We start from the raw sequence: 20,012 nt of genomic DNA on the forward strand, positions 1-20,012 counted from the left end.
TCGGCTGCCATCAGTGGTGGTGGAGGCAAACTCGATAGGGTCTTTTAAGAGACTTCTGGATGAGTACATGGGACTTAATAGGATGGAGGGTTATAGGTAAGTCTATTTATAAGCCTAGGTAGGTAGAGACACGATCGGCACAACTTGTGCGCCGAAGGGCCTGTTTGTGCTGTAGTTTTTCTCTGTTCTATGTTCTAATTCTTTCCCCTCTTAACTTAAACCTATGCCCTCTAGTTCTCAATTCCCCAACCCTGGGAAAAAGACTGAGTGCATTCACCCTATCCGTGCCTCTCATGATCTTATACACCTCTATAAGATCACCTCTCAGTCTCCTACGCTCCAAAGAAAAAAGCCTCAGCCTGTCCAATCTCTCCCCATAACTCAGTCCCTTGAGTCCTGGCAACATCCTTGTAAATCTCTTCTGCACTCTCTCCAGTTTAATAACATCTTTCCAATAGCAAGGTGACCAAAACTGAACACAGTACTCCCATCCATTGACTCTGTCTACGCTTCCCGCTGCCTCGGCAAAGCAGCCAGCATAATTAAGGACCCCACGCACCCCGGACATTCTCTCTTCCACCTTCTTCCTTCAGGAAAAAGATACAAAAGTCTGAGGTCACGTACCAACCGACTCAAGAACAGCTTCTTCCCTGCTGCTGTCAGACTTTTGAATGGACTTACCTTGCATTCAGTTGATCTTTCTCTACACCGTAGCTATGACTGTAACACTACGTTCTTCACTCTCTCCTTTCTTTCTCTATGAACGGTATGCTTTGTCTGTATAGCATGCAAGAAACAATACTTCTTTCTCTATATTAATACATGTGACAAAAATAAATCAAATCAAATAAGGCAGGGGAGTGGGATTGGATAGAATGGTCTTGGAGTGAGCCAGTGCAGACTGAATGGGCCGAATGGACTATTTCTGCTCCAACATCTTGTGGTTGTATTGTATTATGGAGGGTTGATGAAGATAGTGACTTGGGGATAGGGACAGTGACAGGGTGAAAGGATGTTTTCCTGTCTGCAGTGGGGTCTTCCAGCAATTGGTATTAGGAACATTGCTTTTCCCGTTCAATGTGAAAAACCGGGACACAGGCAGAGGACACACTGCTCATTACGATTGTGGAAGATACAAAACTTGGCAACCCAGTCATCCATCAGCAGGGTAATAACAGGCTGTGGGATGATATAGACAGACTGCTGAAATGATCAGACACACATGGCAGATGTTATTTCAGGAGAGCAATGAAGTGACTCATTTTGAGATACACAATATAGTGAAGCAGCACAATCTAACTGGTGAGAAGCTTTACACAGGCACGATTGAGAAGTCGATGAAGAGAGGACATAGGACCCTTGGCTTTGTAAATAGGAACATTAAGTACAAAAGCTAGGAAGTTCAATGCATTCTATGTCACTGGGTGGCACAGTGGTTAGCACTGCTGCCTCACAGCGCCAGGGACCCGGGTTCAATTCCAGCCTTGTGTCATTGTCTATGTGGAGTTTGCACGTTCTCCCCGTGTCTGCGTGTTTTTCCTCCCACAGTCCGAAAAACGTGCTGGTTAGGTGCATTGACCCGAACAGGCGCCGGACTGTGGTGACTAGGGGAATTTCACAGTAACTTCATTGCAGTATTAGAAACATAGAAAACTACAGCACAAAACAGGCCCTTCGGCCCCACAAGTTGTGCCGAACATATCCCTACCTTTTAGGCCTACCTATAACCCTCCATCCTATTAAGTCCCATGTATTCATCCAGGAGTCTCTTAAAAGACCCTATTGAGTTTGCCTCCAACACCACTGATGGCAGCCGATTCCACTCGCCCACCACCCTCTGAGTGAAAAACTTCCCCCTAACATTTCCCCTGTACCTACCCCCCAGCACCTTAAACCTGTGTCCTCTCATAGCAGCCATTTCCACCCTGGGAAAAAGCCTCAGAGTCCACCCGATCTATGCCTCTCAGCATCTTATATGCCTCTATTAGGTCTCCTCTCATCCTACATCTCTCCAAGGAGAAAAGACTGAGCTCCCTCAGCCTATCCTCATAAGGCATGCCACTCAATCCAGGCAACATCCTTGTAAATCGCCTCTGCACCCTTTCAATCTTTTCCACATCCTTCCTGGAATGAGGCGACCAGAACTGAGCACAGTACTCCAAGTGGGGTCAGACGAGGGTCTTATATAGCTGCATCATTATCCCCGGACTCCTAAACTCAATCCCAGCACACCATACACCTTCTTAACCACCTCCTCCACCTGCGGGGCCGATTTTAGAGTCCGATGGACCCGGACCCCAAGGTCCTTCTGATCCTCTACTGTACTAAGAGTCTTTCCCTTAATATTGTACTCCTTCATCCCATTTGACCTGCCAAAATGGACCACTACGCATTTATCTGGGTTGAAGTCCATCTGCCACTTCTCCGCCCAGTCTTGCATCCTATCCATGTCCCTCTGTAACTTCTGACATCCCTCCAGACTATCCACAACCCCACCAACCTTCGTGTCATCAGCAAACTTACCAACCCATCCCTCCACTTCCTCATCCAGTGTTAATGTAAGCCTTACATGTGACTAATAAATAAATAAACTTTAAACTTTGTGTCCGTTTTGAGCAAGAGGTCCTCGCACTAAGTTGACCTTTCTCTACACCCGAGCTATGACTGTAACACTACATTCTGCACTCTCTCCTTTCCTTCTCTATGAACGGTATGTTTTGTCTGTACAGCGCGCAAGAAACAATACTTTTCACTGTACACCAATACATGTGACAATAATAAATCAAATCAAATCAAAATCAAATCAAAATTCTTGATTTCTCGAGGAATTAAGGGCTATGGGGAGAGAGCGGGTAAATGGAGTTGAAATCAACCATGATTGAATGGTGGAGTGGACTCGATGGGCCGAATGGCCTTACTTCCGCTCCTATGTCTTATGGTCTTATGGTCTTAAAAGTCAGTCATGTTAAACTTCTACAAATCACTGGTTCTGTTCTGGGTACCACACTTGAGGAAGGATGTCAAGGTTTTGGAGAGAATGCAGAGGAGATTTACCCAGGGTGGCGACTGCATTGAGGAATTGAGTTGTGTTAGCCACTTATATTTATAGTTGGCATTTAATCTCCTTTGAGGCAGCGCAGGAGACTGGGATCATTCCTCTTAAACAGGTTGGAGAGCTTATACTTAGAAACTGGATCAGTATTCTCTGTGGTTTTGAAGAATCAGAAGTAATTGTAGAATTTAAGTTCCAATTCAGAGCTTGACAGAGTGAATGTGGATAGGTTTTTAGATGTCCAGATCACCAACAACCTGTCCTGGTCCCCCCATGCCGACACGATAGTTAAGAAAGCCCCACCAACACCTCTACTTTCTCAGAAGGCTAAGGAAATTTGGTATGTCAGCTACGACTCTCACCAACTTTTACAGATGCACCATAGAAAACATTCTTTCTGGTTGTATCATAGCTTGGTATAGTTCCTGCTGTGCCAAAACCAAAAGGAACTACAAAGGGTCATGAACAAAACCCAGTCCATCACGCAAACCAGCCTCCCATCCACTGACTCATAATTAAGGACCCCACACACCCCAGACATTCTCTCTTCCACCTTCTTCCATTGGGAAAAAGTTACAAAAGTCTGAGGTCACGTACCGACCGACTCAAGAACAGCTTCTTCCCTGCTGCTGTCAGACTTTTGAATGGACTTACCTTGCATTAAGTTGATCTTTCTCTACACCCTAGCTATGACTGTAACACTACATTCTGCACTCTCTCCTTTCCTTCTCTATGAACAGTATGCTTTGTCTGTATAGCGCGCAAGAAACAATACTTTTCACTGTATGTTAATACATGTGACAATAATAAATCAATCAGGAGGTTTCCTCAGGCTAGTGAGTCTAAACAGAGTAAGAAGTTTAACAACACCAGGTTCAAGTCCAACAGGTTTATTTGGTAACAAAAGCCACTAGCTTTCGGAGCGTTGCTCCTTCATCAGGTGAGCCACTCACCTGACGAAGGGGCAGCGAGCGCTCCGAAAGCTAGTGGCTTTTGCTACCAAATAAACCTGTTGGACTTTAACCTGGTGTTGTGAGACTTTTTACTGTGTTTACCCCAGTCCAACGCCGGCATCTCCACATCATAATGAGTCTAAAACCAGGAGACACAATCTCAGGATAAGGGGCAGGTTATTTAGGACTGCAGCTGCTTGACAGGGTAGATGGTGAGATGTTTTCACTCGTGGGAGAGTCTCAAACAAGGGGACAGAGCTACAAGATAAAGAGCGGGTATTTAAAATGGAGTTGTGTGGAAATTCTTTCTCACAGAGGGTGGTGAATCTCTGGGATTCTCTGCCCCAAAGGGTGGTGGAGGCTGGATCATTAGAAGTATTTAAAGTGGAGGTGGATAAATATTTGATAGATTGAGGAATAGAGGACTATGGGGAAATGGCACAGAAAAGGAGTTGAGGCTGGCATAGATCAGCCATGATGGTATTGAATGGCAGGGCAGGCTCCAAGGGCCTGGTGGCCTCCTCCTGCTCCTTGGTTTTGTGTGACTGAGATGAGGAGGAGTTTCTTCACCATGAGGGCAGAGAAGCTTTAGAATTCTCGACCCCCGAGTCTCTGGAAGCTCAGTCACTGAGCATGTTCCTGACAGAAATTGTCACTTTTCTGGATACTAATGATGTCAAAAAATATGGGATAATGTGGGAAAGTGACTTCAGGTAGATGATCAGCCATGATCTGTTTGAATAGTAGAGTTCGCTCGATGGGCTGAAGGGCCTTCTCCTGCTATAGTAAGTATGTTCATAAAAGGTCCTTTCAAAATAATGAGGGGTTTTGATTGAGCAAGGAGAGATAAATTATTTCTCTGAAAAGCGAGTTTGTAATTGTAACAGCTTGTAATTGCTACCACTGCTGCCTCACAACACCAGGGACCCGGGTTCAATTCCCAGCTTGGGTCACTGTCTGTGTGGAGTTTGCACATTCTCCCCGTGTCTGCATGGGTTTCCTCCGGGTGCTCTGGTTTCCTCCGACAGCCCAAAGATGTGTGGGTTAGGTGATTTGCCTGGGTAAGATGCTCTTTCGGAGATTCAGATTATTTCTATTATGACACGCAGTAGCTGTTCCTTGAACAAGCTCCACATTTTAATTGTGCCCATCCCCTGCAGTTTCCTTCCCCATCCTGTGCATCCTAAATCTCACCGAGTCACATCATAATTTCCTTTCCCCCAGCTGTAACTCTTGCCCTGCGGTATATACCTCTCCTTTTCCATCGCTAAAGTAAACGTAACCGAATTGTGGTCACTGTCACCAAAGTGCTCACCTACCTCCAAATCTAACACCTGGCCTGGTTCATTACCAGTACCAAATCCAATGTGGCCTCACCTCTTGTTGGCCCATCTACATACTGTGTCAGGAAACCCTCCTGTACACATTGCGGATAGCGAAGAGCATTGTCGGGCAATACAGCAGGATATAGATAGGCTGGAAAATTGGGCAGAGAGGTGGCAGATGGAATTTAATCCAGATAAATGCGAAGTGATGCATTTTGGAAGAAATAATGTCGGGAGGAGTTACACAATAAATGGCAAAGCCATCAAGAGTATAGAAGTATAGAGTATCGAAGAGAGGGACCTAGGTGTGCAAGTCCACAAATCCTTGAAGGTGGCAACACAGGTGGAGAAGGTGGTGAAGAAGGCATATAAAGAACAAAGAACAAAGAACAATACAGCACAGGAACAGGCCCTTCGGCCCTCCAAGCCCGCGCCGCTCCCTGGTCCCAACTAGACCATTCTTTTGTATCCCTCCATTCCCACTCCGTTCATGTGGCTATCGAGATAAGTCTTAAACGTTCCCAGTGTGTCTGCCTCCACCACCTTGCCCGGCAGCGCATTCCAGGCCCCCACCACCCTCTGTGTAAAATATGTCCTTCTGATATCCGTGTTAAACCTCCCCCCCTTCACCTTGAAGCTATGACCGCTCGTGAACGTCACCACCGACCTGGGGAAAAGCTTCCCACCGTTCACCCTATCTATGCCTTTCATCATTTTATACACCTCTATTAGGTCACTCCTTATCCTCCGTCTTTCCAGTGAGAACAACCCCAGTTTACCCAATCTCTCCTCAGAACTAAGCCCTTCCATACCAGGCAACATCCTGGTAAACCTCCTCTGCACTCTCTCTAAAGCCTCCATGTCCTTCTGGTAGTGTGGCGACCAGAACTGGGCGCAGTATTCCAAATGCGGCCGAACCAACGTTCTATACAACTGCACATCAGACCCCAACTTTTATACTCTATGCCCCGTCCTATAAAGGCAAGCATGCCATATGCCTTCTTCACCACCTTCTCCACCTGTGACGTCACCTTCAAGGATCTGTGGACTTGCACACCCAGGTCCCTCTGCGTATCTACACCCTTTATGGTTCTGCCATTTATCGTATAGCTCCCCTGTACGTTAGTTCTACCAAAATGCATCACTTCGCATTTATCTGGATTGAACTCCATCTGCCATTTCTTTGCCCAAATTTCCAGCCTATCTATATCCTTTTGTAGCCTCTGACAATGTTCCTCACTCTCTGCGAGTCCTGCCAATTTTGTGTCGTCCGCAAACTTACTGATCACCCCAGTTACACCTTCTTTCAGATCGTTTATATAAATCACAAACAGCAGAGGTCCCAATACAGAGCCCTGCGGAACACCACTAGTCACAGGCATCCAGCCGGAAAAAGACCCTTCCACTACCACCCTCTGTCTTCTGTGACCAAGCCAGTTCTCCACCCATCTAGCCACCTCCCCCTTTATCCCATGAGATCCAACCTTTTGCACCAACCTACCATGAGGGACTTTGTCAAACGCTTTACTAAAGTCCATATAGACGACATCCACGGTATGCTTGCCTTTATAGGACAGGGTATAGAGTATAAAAGCTGGAGTCTGATGATGCAGCTGTATAGAATGCTGGTTAGGCCACATTTGGAGTACTGCGTCCAGTTCTGGTCGCCGCACTACCAGAAGGACGTGGAGGCGTTAGAGAGAGTGCAGAGAAGGTTTACCAGGATGTTGCCTGGTATGGAGGGTCTTAGCTATGAGGAGAGATTGGGTAAACTGGGGTTGTTCTCCCTGGAAAGACGGAGAATGAGGGGAGATCTAATAGAGGTGTACAAGATTATGAAGGGTATAGATAGGGTGAACGGTGGGAAGCTTTTTCCCAGATCGGAAGTGACGATCACGAGGGGTCACGGGCTCAAGGTGAAAGGGACGAAGTATAACTCAGATATTAGAGGGATGTTTTTTACACAGAGGGTGGTGGGGGCCTGGAATGCGCTGCCAAGTAGGGTGGTGGAGGCAGGCACGCTGACATCGTTTAAGACTTACCTGGATAGTCACATGAGCAGCCTGGGAATGGAGGGATACAAACGAATGGCCTAGTTGGACCAAGGAGCGGCACAGGCTTGGAGGGCCGAAGGGCCTGTTTCCTGTGCTGTACTGTTCTTTGTTCTTTGTTCTTTATTGGACAAAAATTGACCTCTCTAAAGTACTCGAACTAAAGCGATTCCCGTCAATATTTGTAAAGTTAAAGTCCCCCATAACAACTACCCTGTTACTTTCGCTCCAATCCAGAATCATCTTTGCAATCTTTTCCTCTACATCTCTGGAACTTTTCAGAGGCCGATAGAAAACTCCCAACTAAGTGACCTCTCCTTTCCTGTTTCTAACCTCAGCCCATACTATCTCAGTAGACGAGTCCTCATCAAACATCCTTTCTGCCACCGTAATACTGTTCTTGACTAACAATGCCACACCTCCCCCTCTTTTACCACCTTCCCTGCTCTTACTGAAACATCTAAACCCCGGAACCTGCAACAACCATTCCTGTTCCTGCTCTATCCATGTCTCCGAAATGGCCACAACATCGAAGTCCCAGGTACCAACCCATGCTGCAAGTTCACCCACCTTATTCCGGATGCTCCTGCGTTGAAGTATACACACTTCAAACCACCTTCCTGCCTGCCAGTACACTCCTGCGACATTGAAACCTTATCCATGACCTCACTACTCTCAACCTCCTGTACACCGGAGCTACAATTCAGGTACCCACCCCCCTGCTGAATTAGTTTAAACCCTCCCGAAGAGCATTAGCAAATTTCCCCCCCAAGATATTGGTACCCCTCTGGTTCAGGTGTCGACCATCCCGTTTGCAGAGGTCCCACCGACCCCAGAATGATCCCCAATTATCCAGGTATCTGAATCCCTCCCTCCTGCACCATCCTTGAGTCTTTTGCAGTCAGTTTTTATGTTCCCCGCTAGCTTACGTTCATACTCCATTTTTCCCTTCTTAATCAATCCCTTGGTCCTCCTTTGCTGAATTTTAAACTGCTCCCAATCCTCAGGCCTATTCTTTTTCTTGCCAATTTGTTTGCTTCTTCCTTGAATCTGATCCTATCTCTAATTTCCCTTGTAAGCCATGGTTTGGCCACAATTCCCTGACCACCCTTGTGTCAAACTGGAATAAACAACCTCTGGAGTTCACCTATTTGTTCTTTAAATGCCTCCCATTGCCTGTCTACTGTCTTTCCTTTCAGCAATGTTTCCCAGTCCGTCATGGCCAATTCATGCCTCACACCATCATATTCAGATTCAGGACCCTGGTCTCAGAATCAACTACATCATTATCCATCTTGATAGAGAATTCTACCATATTATGGTCACTCACCCCCCCCCCCCCCCCCCCCCCCCGGCCAAGGGTTCTCTCGCAACGAGATTGCCAACTAATCCTTTCTCATTGCATAACAATGAGTTGTTGAAGTCAGGACATTAATGGGGAAACATCGAGGGCATGTTCACAGTGAACTGCAATTATCAGGGGAGATTTTAATCTGCATATTGATTGGACAAACCAAACCATCAAGGGTAGCATAGAAGAAGAATTTGTGGGGACCCCCTAGGGGGCAGTGACCACAATATGACAGAATTCCAGATACAGGTTAAGGGTGAATGGGTCCAAAACTAGAGTCTTAAATAAGGGCGATTATAATGGGATGAGGGAGGAGTTGTCTGAGGTGAACTGGGTAAACAAGCTAAGATACAGGTCAGTAGCAGCGGCAGGTATTCTAACAACTGGCCCAAAATAGTCAGCAGGAGTTTATCCCAATCAAAAATGTGCGGCACGGTGGCACAGTGGTTAGTATTGCTGCCTCACAGCACCAAGGACCCAGGTTCAATCCAGCCTTGGGTGACTGTGCAAACTCCACACACATTCTCCCCGTGTCTACATGGGTTTCCTCCGGGTGCTCTGGTTTCTTCCCACATGTGCGGGTTAGGGGGATTGGCCATGCTAAATTGACACTTAAGCTCAAGGGGATTAGCAGGGTAAATGCGTGGGGTTACGGGGATAGAATCATAGAATCCTACAGTGCAGAAGGAGGCCATTTGGCCCATCGAGTCTGCACACATCACAATCCCAATAGGCTTGGGTTGGTTTCTCTGGAGCAGAAAAGAATGAGGGGGTGACCTGATTCAAGATTATGAGGGGCATGTAGAGGGTGGATAGGGAGCAGCTGTTCCCCTTAGTTGAAGGGTCAGTTACGAGGGGACACAAGTTAAAAGTGAGGGGTGGGAGGTTTAGGGGGGTGGTGAGGGTCTGGAATGCGCTGCCTGGGAGGGTGGTGAAGGCGGGATTCCTCACATCCTTTAAAAAGTACCTGGATGAACACTTGGAACATCATAACATTCAGGGCTATGAGCCAAGTGCTGGCAAGTGGAGTCAGGTGGGCAGGTCAGGGCCTTTCATGCGTCGGTGCAGACTCGATGGGCTGAAGAGCCTCTTCTGTACTGGAGTATTCTGTGATTCTGTGAATGCACCCTAACCCACACATCTTTGGACTGTGGGAGGGAACCAGAGCACCCGGAGGAAACCCATGCAGACACGGGGAGAACGTGCAAACTCCACATGGAAAGTGACCCAAGCCAGGAATCAAACCCGGGTTCCTGGTGCTGTGAGGCAGCAGTGGTAACCACCGTGCCGCCCTATCGAGCTCTATCGGGCTATTCAAGAATGGAGGTAAAGAGAAAACAGAGAACTGTAGACCAAGAACCAGAGAATCTATCTCTGCCTTAAAGACACTCAATGACCCGGTCTCCACAGCCTTCTGCAGCAAAGAGCTCCACAGATTCACCACCCTCTGGCTGAAGAAATTCCTCCTCATCTCAGTCCTAAAGGGTCGTCCCTGTATTCTGACGTTGTGCCTTCAGATCCTAGAGCTTTGCGGTGATAGCCTTGATGGACTAAAAGGCCTCCTGAGCTTTGACTGAACAACAGTGAGAGTTTCTGTGAAGTGACATACCGCCTCTTTGTCCAACACTTCCAGGAACTCCTGCAAGCGTTTCTCCTCATACTGCTTCTCGCGAAAGGTGCGATTCTGCACAATGATCTGTTTCTCGTGACGAGCATGCATCAGCTGGACAGCAATGCGCCTCTCCTGCAGTGACTGACGCATCAACCGATTCACCAGCTGCTCCTCACGATACACTTCCTACAATCAACAACACGCAATCAGCGCTGCTTCGAAACAGCGAACATCGCAGCAGCAAGAGGCCGTTCGACCCGCTGAACCTCTCCCCCAATCATTCTGATCAGAGCTCATCAACCAACTCAACAAAATATTCCTCCCACATCCTTTCATCCCTTTATTCCCAAGAGTAATTTATAACTTCTTGAAATCCAAATCCACCCTGATCCCAGAGTCACTGCATCCACACTGATCCCAGAGTCACTGCATCCACATTGATCCCAGAGTCACTGCATCCACACCGATCCCAGTGTCACTGCATCCACACCGATCCCAGAGTCACTGCATCCACACTGATCCCAGAGTCACTGCATCCACATTGATCCCAGAGTCACTGCATCCACACTGATCCCAGTGTCACTGCATCCACACTGATCCCAGAGTCACTGCATCCACACTGATCCCAGTGTCACTGCATCCACACTGATCCCAGAGTCACTGCATCCACACCGATCCCAGAGTCACTGCATCCACACCGATCCCAGAGTCACTGCATCCACACTGATCCCAGTGTCACTGCATCCACATTGATCCCAGTGTCACTGCATCCACACCGATCCCAGAGTCACTGCATCCACACTGATCCCAGTGTCACTGCATCCACATTGATCCCAGTGTCACTGCATCCACACCGATCCCAGTGTCACTGCATCCACACTGATCCCAGTGTCACTGCATCCACACTGATCCCTGTGTCACTGCATCCACACTGATCCCAGAGTCACTGCATCCACACCGATCCCAGAGTCACTGCATCCACACTGATCCCAGTGTCACTGCATCCACATTGATCCCAGTGTCACTGCATCCACACCGATCCCAGAGTCACTGCATCCACACTGATCCCAGTGTCACTGCATCCACATTGATCCCAGTGTCACTGCATCCACACCGATCCCAGTGTCACTGCATCCACACTGATCCCAGTGTCACTGCATCCACACTGATCCCTGTGTCACTGCATCCACACTGATCCCAGAGTCACTGCATCCACACTGATCCCAGAGTCACTGCATCCACACTGATCCCAGAGTCACTGCATCCACACTGATCCCTGTGTCACTGCATCCACACTGATCCCTGTGTCACTGCATCCACACTGATCCCAGAGTCACTGCATCCACACTGATCCCAGAGTCACTGCATCCACATTGATCCCAGAGTCACTGCATCCACACTGATCCCAGTGTCACTGCATCCACACTGATCCCAGAGTCACTGCATCCACACTGATCCCAGAGTCACTGCATCCACACTGATCCCAGAGTCACTGCATCCACACTGATCCCAGAGTCACTGCATCCACACTGATCCCAGTGTCACTGCATCCACACTGATCCCAGTGTCACTGCATCCACCCTGATCCCAGTGTCACTGCATCCACACTGATCCCAGAGTCACTGCATCCACACTGATCCCAGAGTCACTGCATCCACACTGATCCCAGAGTCACTGCATCCACACTGATCCCAGTGTCACTGCATCCACACTGATCCCAGAGTCACTGCATCCACACTGATCCCAGTGTCACTGCACCCACACTGATCCCAGAGTCACTGCATCCACACTGATCCCAGTGTCACTGCATCCACATTGATACCAGAGTCACTGCATCCACATTGATCCCAGTGTCACTGCATCCACACTGATCCCAGAGTCACTGCATCCACACTGATCCCAGAGTCACTGCATCCACACCGATCCCAGTGTCACTGCATCCACACTGATCCCAGTGTCACTGTATCCACACCGATCCCAGTGTCACTGCATCCACACTGATCCCAGAGTCACTACATCCACACTGATCCCAGAGTCACTGTATCCACATTGATCCCAGTGTCACTGCATCCACACTGATCCCAGTGTCACTGCATCCACACTGATCCCAGTGTCACTGCATCCACACTGATCCCAGAGTCACTGCATCCACATTGATCCCAGAGTCACTACATCCACATTGATCCCAGTGTCACTGCATCCACACTGTTCCCAGAGTCACTGCATCCACACTGATCCCAGAGTCACTGCATCCACACTGATCCCAGAGTCACTGCATCCACACTGATCCCAGAGTCACTGCATCCACATTGATCCCAGAGTCACTGCATCCACATTGATCCCAGAGTCACTGCATCCACACCGATCCCAGTGTCACTGCATCCACACTGATCCCAGTGTCACTGTATCCACACCGATCCCAGTGTCACTGCATCCACACTGATCCCAGAGTCACTACATCCACACTGATCCCAGAGTCACTGTATCCACATTGATCCCAGTGTCACTGCATCCACACTGATCCCAGTGTCACTGCATCCACACTGATCCCAGTGTCACTGCATCCACACTGATCCCAGAGTCACTGCATCCACATTGATCCCAGAGTCACTACATCCACATTGATCCCAGTGTCACTGCATCCACACTGTTCCCAGAGTCACTGCATCCACACTGATCCCAGAGTCACTGCATCCACACTGATCCCAGAGTCACTGCATCCACACTGATCCCAGAGTCACTGCATCCACACTGATCCCAGAGTCACTGCATCCACATTGATCCCAGAGTCACTGCATCCACCCTGATCCCAGAGTCACTGCATCCACACTGATCCCAGAGTCACTGCATCCACACTGATCCCAGAGTCACTGCATCCACACTGATCCCAGAGTCACTGCATCCACACTGATCCCAGAGTCACTGTATCCACACTGATCCCAGAGTCACTGCATCCACACTGATCCCAGTGTCACTGCATCCACACTGATCCCTGTGTCACTGCATCCACACTGATCCCTGTGTCACTGCATCCACACTGATCCCAGAGTCACTGCATCCACACTGATCCCAGAGTCACTGCATCCACACTGATCCCAGAGTCACTGCATCCACACTGATCCCTGTGTCACTGCATCCACACTGATCCCTGTGTCACTGCATCCACACTGATCCCAGAGTCACTGCATCCACACTGATCCCAGAGTCACTGCATCCACATTGATCCCAGAGTCACTGCATCCACACTGATCCCAGTGTCACTGCATCCACACTGATCCCAGAGTCACTGCATCCACACTGATCCCAGAGTCACTGCATCCACACTGATCCCAGAGTCACTGCATCCACACTGATCCCAGAGTCACTGCATCCACACTGATCCCAGTGTCACTGCATCCACACTGATCCCAGTGTCACTGCATCCACATTGATACCAGAGTCACTGCATCCACACTGATCCCAGAGTCACTGCATCCACATTGATCCCAGAGTCACTGCATCCACACTGATCCCAGTGTCACTGCATCCACACTGATCCCAGTGTCACTGCATCCACACTGATCCCAGTGTCACTGCATCCACACTGATCCCAGTGTCACTGCATCCACACTGATCCCAGTGTCACTGCATCCACATTGATACCAGAGTCACTGCATCCACATTGATCCCAGTGTCACTGCATCCACACTGATCCCAGTGTCACTGCATCCACACTGATCCCAGTGTCACTGCATCCACACTGATCCCAGTGTCACTGCATCCACACTGATCCCAGAGTCACTGCATCCACATTGATCCCAGAGTCACTGCATCCACACTGATCCCAGTGTCACTGCATCCACACTGATCCCAGAGTCACTGCATCCACACTGATCCCAGAGTCACTGCATCCGCACTGATCCCAGAGTCACTGCATCCACACTGATCCCAGAGTCACTGCATCCACACTGATCCCAGAGTCACTGCATCCACACTGATCCCAGAGTCACTGCATCCACACTGATCCCAGAGTCACTGCATCCACACTGATCCCAGAGTCACTGCATCCACACTGATCCCAGTGTCACTGCATCCACACTGATCCCAGAGTCACTACATCCACACTGATCCCAGAGTCACTGCATCCACACTGATCCCAGAGTCACTGCATCCACCCTGATCCCAGAGTCACTGCATCCACACTGATCCCAGAGTCACTGCATCCACACTGATCCCAGAGTCACTGCATCCACACTGATCCCAGAGTCACTGCATCCACACTGATCCCAGAGTCACTGCATCCACACTGATCCCAGAGTCACTGCATCCACACTGATCCCAGTGTCACTGCATCCACATTGATCCCAGAGTCACTGCATCCACACTGATCCCAGTGTCACTGCATCCACACTGATCCCAGAGTCACTGCATCCACACTGATCCCAGAGTCACTGCATCCACACTGATCCCAGAGTCACTGCATCCACACTGATCCCAGAGTCACTGCATCCACATTGATACCAGAGTCACTGCATCCACACTGATCCCAGAGTCACTGCATCCACACTGATCCCAGTGTCACTGCATCCACACTGATCCCAGAGTCACTGCATCCACACTGATCCCAGTGTCACTGCATCCACCCTGATCCCAGTGTCACTGCATCCACACTGATCCCAGTGTCACTGCATCCACACTGATCCCAGAGTCACTGCATCCACATTGATCCCAGAGTCACTGCATCCACACTGATCCCAGAGTCACTGCATCCACACTGATCCCAGTGTCACTGCATCCACACTGATCCCAGAGTCACTGCATCCACACTGATCCGAGTGTCACTGCATCCACACTGATCCCAGTGTCACTGCATCCACACTGATCCCAGTGTCACTGCATCCACATTGATCCCAGAGTCACTGCATCCACATTGATCCCAGAGTCACTGCATCCACACTGATCCCAGAGTCACTGCATCCACATTGATACCAGAGTCACTGCATCCACACTGATCCCAGAGTCACTGCATCCACACTGATCCCAGTGTCACTGCATCCACACTGATCCCAGAGTCACTGCATCCACACTGATCCCAGTGTCACTGCATCCACCCTGATCCCAGTGTCACTGCATCCACACTGATCCCAGTGTCACTGCATCCACACTGATCCCAGAGTCACTGCATCCACATTGATCCCAGAGTCACTGCATCCACACTGATCCCAGAGTCACTGCATCCACACTGATCCCAGTGTCACTGCATCCACACTGATCCCAGAGTCACTGCATCCACACTGATCCCAGTGTCACTGCATCCACACTGATCCCAGTGTCACTGCATCCACCCTGATCCCAGTGTCACTGCATCCACACTGATCCCAGAGTCACTGCATCCACACTGATCCCAGTGTCACTGCATCCACACTGATCCCAGTGTCACTGCATCCACACTGATCCCAGAGTCACTGTACCCACATTGATCCCAGTGTCACTCATCCACACTGATCCCAGAGTCACTGCATCCACACTGATCCCAGAGTCACTGCATCCACACTGATCCCAGAGTCACTGCGTCCACACTGATCCCAGTGTCACTGCATCCACACCGATCCCAGAGTCACTGCATCCACACTGATCCCAGAGTCACTGCATCCACACTGATCCCAGAGTCACTGCATCCACATTGATACCAGAGTCACTGCATCCACACTGATCCCAGTGTCACTGCATCCACACTGATCCCAGAGTCACTGCATCCACACTGATCCCAGTGTCACTGCATCCACACTGATCCCAGTGTCACTGCATCCACACTGATCCCAGAGTCACTGCATCCACCCTGATCCCAGTGTCACTGCATCCACACTGATCCCAGAGTCACTGCATCCACACTGATCCCAGTGTCACTGCATCCACACTGATCCCAGAGTCACTGCATCCACCCTGATCCCAGAGTCACTGCATCCACCCTGAATGCAGTGTCACTGCATCCACACTGATCCCAGAGTCACTGCATCCACACTGATCCCAGTGTCACTGCATCCACACTGATCCCAGAGTCACTGCATCCACCCTGATCCCAGAGTCACTGCATCCACCCTGATCCCAGTGTCACTGCATCCACACTGATCCCAGAGTCACTGCATCCACCCTGATCCCAGAGTCACTGCATCCACCCTGATCCCAGTGTCACTGCATCCACATTGATCCCAGTGTCACTGCATCCACACTGATCCCAGAGTCACTGCATCCACATTGATCCCAGTGTCACTGCATCCACACCGATCCCAGAGTCACTGCATCCACACTGATCCCAGAGTCACTGCGTCCACACTGATCCCAGTGTCACTGCATCCACACTGATCCCAGTGTCACTGCATCCACACTGATCCCAGTGTCACTGCATCCACACTGATCCCAGTGTCACTGCATCCACACTGATCCCAGTGTCACTGCATCCACACTGATCCCAGTGTCACTGCATCCACACTGATCCCAGTGTCACTGCATCCACACTGATCCCAGTGTCACTGCATCCACACTGATCCCAGAGTCACTGCATCCACACTGATCCCAGTGTCACTGCATCCACACTGATCCCAGTGTCACTGCATCCACACTGATCCCAGTGTCACTGCATCCACCCTGATCCCAGAGTCACTGCATCCACACTGATCCCAGTGTCACTGCATCCACACTGATCCCAGAGTCACTGCAACCACACTGATCCCAGTGTCACTGCATCCACACTGATCCCAGAGTCACTGCATCCACCCTGATCCCAGAGTCACTGCATCCACACCGATCCCAGTGTCACTGCATCCACACTGATCCCAGTGTCACTGCATCCACACTGATCCCAGTGTCACTGCATCCACATTGATCCCAGAGTCACTGCATCCACACTGATCCCTGTGTCACTGCATCCACCCTGATCCCAGTGTCACTGCATCCACACTGATCCCAGTGTCACTGCATCCACATTGATCCCAGAGTCACTGCATCCACACTGATCCCAGAGTCACTGCATCCACACTGATCCCAGTGTCACTGCATCCACACTGATCCCAGTGTCACTGCATCCACACTGATCCCAGTGTCACTGCATCCACACCGATCCCAGAGTCACTGCATCCACACTGATCCCAGAGTCACTGCATCCACATTGATCCCAGAGTCACTGCATCCACACCGATCCCAGAGTCACTGCATCCACACCGATCCCAGAGTCACTGCATCCACACCGATCCCAGAGTCACTGCATCCACACTGATCCCAGAGTCACTGCATCCACACTGATCCCAGAGTCACTGCATCCACATTGATCCCAGAGTCACTGCATCCACACCGATCCCAGAGTCACTGCATCCACACCGATCCCAGAGTCACTGCATCCACACTGATCCCAGAGTCACTGCATCCACACTGATCCCAGAGTCACTGCATCCACATTGATCCCAGAGTCACTGCATCCACAGTGATCCCAGTGTCACTGCATCCACACTGATCCCAGTGTCACTGCATCCACACTGATCCCAGAGTCACTGCATCCACACTGATCCCAGTGTCACTGCATCCACACTGATCCCAGAGTCACTGCATCCACACTGATCCCAGAGTCACTGCATCCACATTGATCCCAGAGTCACTGCATCCACATTGATCCCAGAGTCACTGCATCCACACTGATCCCAGTGTCACTGCATCCACACTGATCCCAGAGTCACTGCATCCACATTGATCCCAGAGTCACTGCATCCACACTGATCCCAGTGTCACTGCATCCACACTGATCCCAGAGTCACTGCATCCACACTGATCCCAGTGTCACTGTATCCACACTGATCCCAGAGTCACTGCATCCACATTGATCCCAGAGTCACTGCATCCACACTGATCCCAGAGTCACTGCATCCACATTGATCCCAGAGTCACTGCATCCACACTGATCCCAGTGTCACTGTATCCACACTGATCCCAGAGTCACTGCATCCACATTGATCCCAGAGTCACTGCATCCACACTGATCCCAGTGTCACTGCATCCACACTGATCCCAGTGTCACTGCATCCACACTGATCCCAGTGTCACTGCATCCACACTGATCCCAGAGTCACTGCATCCACACTGATCCCAGAGTCACTGCATCCACACTGATCCCAGAGTCACTGCATCCACATTGATCCCAGAGTCACTGCATCCACACTGATCCCAGTGTCACTGTATCCACACTGATCCCAGAGTCACTGCATCCACATTGATCCCAGTGTCACTGTATCCACACTGATCCCAGAGTCACTGCATCCACATTGATCCCAGTGTCACTCATCCACACTGATCCCAGAGTCACTGCATCCACACTGATCCCAGTGTCACTGCATCCACACTGATCCCAGAGTCACTGCATCCACACTGATCCCAGTGTCACTGCATCCACATTGATCCCAGAGTCACTGCATCCACACTGATCCCAGTGTCACTCATCCACACTGATCCCAGAGTCACTGCATCCACATTGATCCCAGTGTCACTCATCCACACTGATCCCAGAGTCACTGCATCCACATTGATCCCAGAGTCACTGCATCCACACTGATCCCAGTGTCACTGCATCCACACTGATCCCAGTGTCACTCATCCACACTGATCCCAGAGTCACTGCATCCACATTGATCCCAGAGTCACTGCATCCACACTGATCCCAGTGTCACTGCATCAACATTGATCCCAGTGTCACTGCATCCACACTGATCCCAGTGTCACTGCATCCACACTGATCCCAGTGTCACTGCATCCACATTGATCCCAGAGTCACTGCATCCACACTGATCCCAGTGTCACTCATCCACACTGATCCCAGTGTCACTGCATCCACATTGATCCCAGAGTCACTGCATCCACGCTGATCCCAGTGTCACTCATCCACACTGATCCCAGTGTCACTCATCCACACTGATCCCAGTCTCAATGCATCCACACTGATCCCAGAGTCACTGCATCCACACTGATCCCAGTGTCACTGCATCCACACTGATCCCAGAGTCACTGCATCCACACTGATCCCAGTGTCACTGCATCCACACTGATCCCAGAGTCACTGCATCCACACTGATCCCAGTGTCACTGCATCCACACTGATCCCTGTGTCACTGCATCCACACTGATCCCTGTGTCACTGCATCCACATTGATCCCAGAGTCACTGCATCCACGCTGATCCCAGTGTCACTCATCCACACTGATCCCAGTGTCACTCATCCACGCTGATCCCAGTGTCACTGCATCCACACTGATCCCAGAGTCACTGCATCCACACTGATCCCTGTGTCACTGCATCCACACTGATCCCAGTGTCACTGCATCTACATTGATCCCAGTGTCACTGTATCCATAGTGATCCCAGTGTCACTGTATCCATAGTGATCGCAGTGTCACTGTATCCATAGTGATCGCAGTGTCACTGTATCCATAGTGATCGCAGTGTCACTGCATCCACACTGATCGCAGTGTCACTGTATCCACATTGATCGCAGTGTCACTGTATCCATAGTGATCGCAGTGTCACTGTATCCATAGTGATCGCAGTGTCACTGTATCCATAGTGATCCCAGTGTCACTGTATCCATAGTGATCGCAGTGTCACTGTATCCATAGTGATCGCAGTGTCACTGCATCCACACTGATCGCAGT

At 49.9% G+C, this 20,012-nt stretch overlaps 1 protein-coding gene across 1 annotated transcript in view; it reads right to left on the minus strand.

Annotated features, from left to right (window-relative positions):
* spef2 (sperm flagellar 2) overlaps positions 1-20,012 on the minus strand; it is a 386,645-nt gene that overhangs the window by 294,223 nt on the left and 72,410 nt on the right. The window contains exon 8 of the mRNA XM_078213897.1: positions 10,342-10,530. Within this exon, the coding sequence (XP_078070023.1) occupies positions 10,342-10,530 (189 nt within the window). The remainder of the gene's footprint in view (positions 1-10,341; positions 10,531-20,012) is intronic.

Source organism: Mustelus asterias, chromosome 6 (assembly GCF_964213995.1).
Source record: "Mustelus asterias chromosome 6, sMusAst1.hap1.1, whole genome shotgun sequence".
Lineage (NCBI taxonomy): Eukaryota > Metazoa > Chordata > Chondrichthyes > Carcharhiniformes > Triakidae > Mustelus > Mustelus asterias.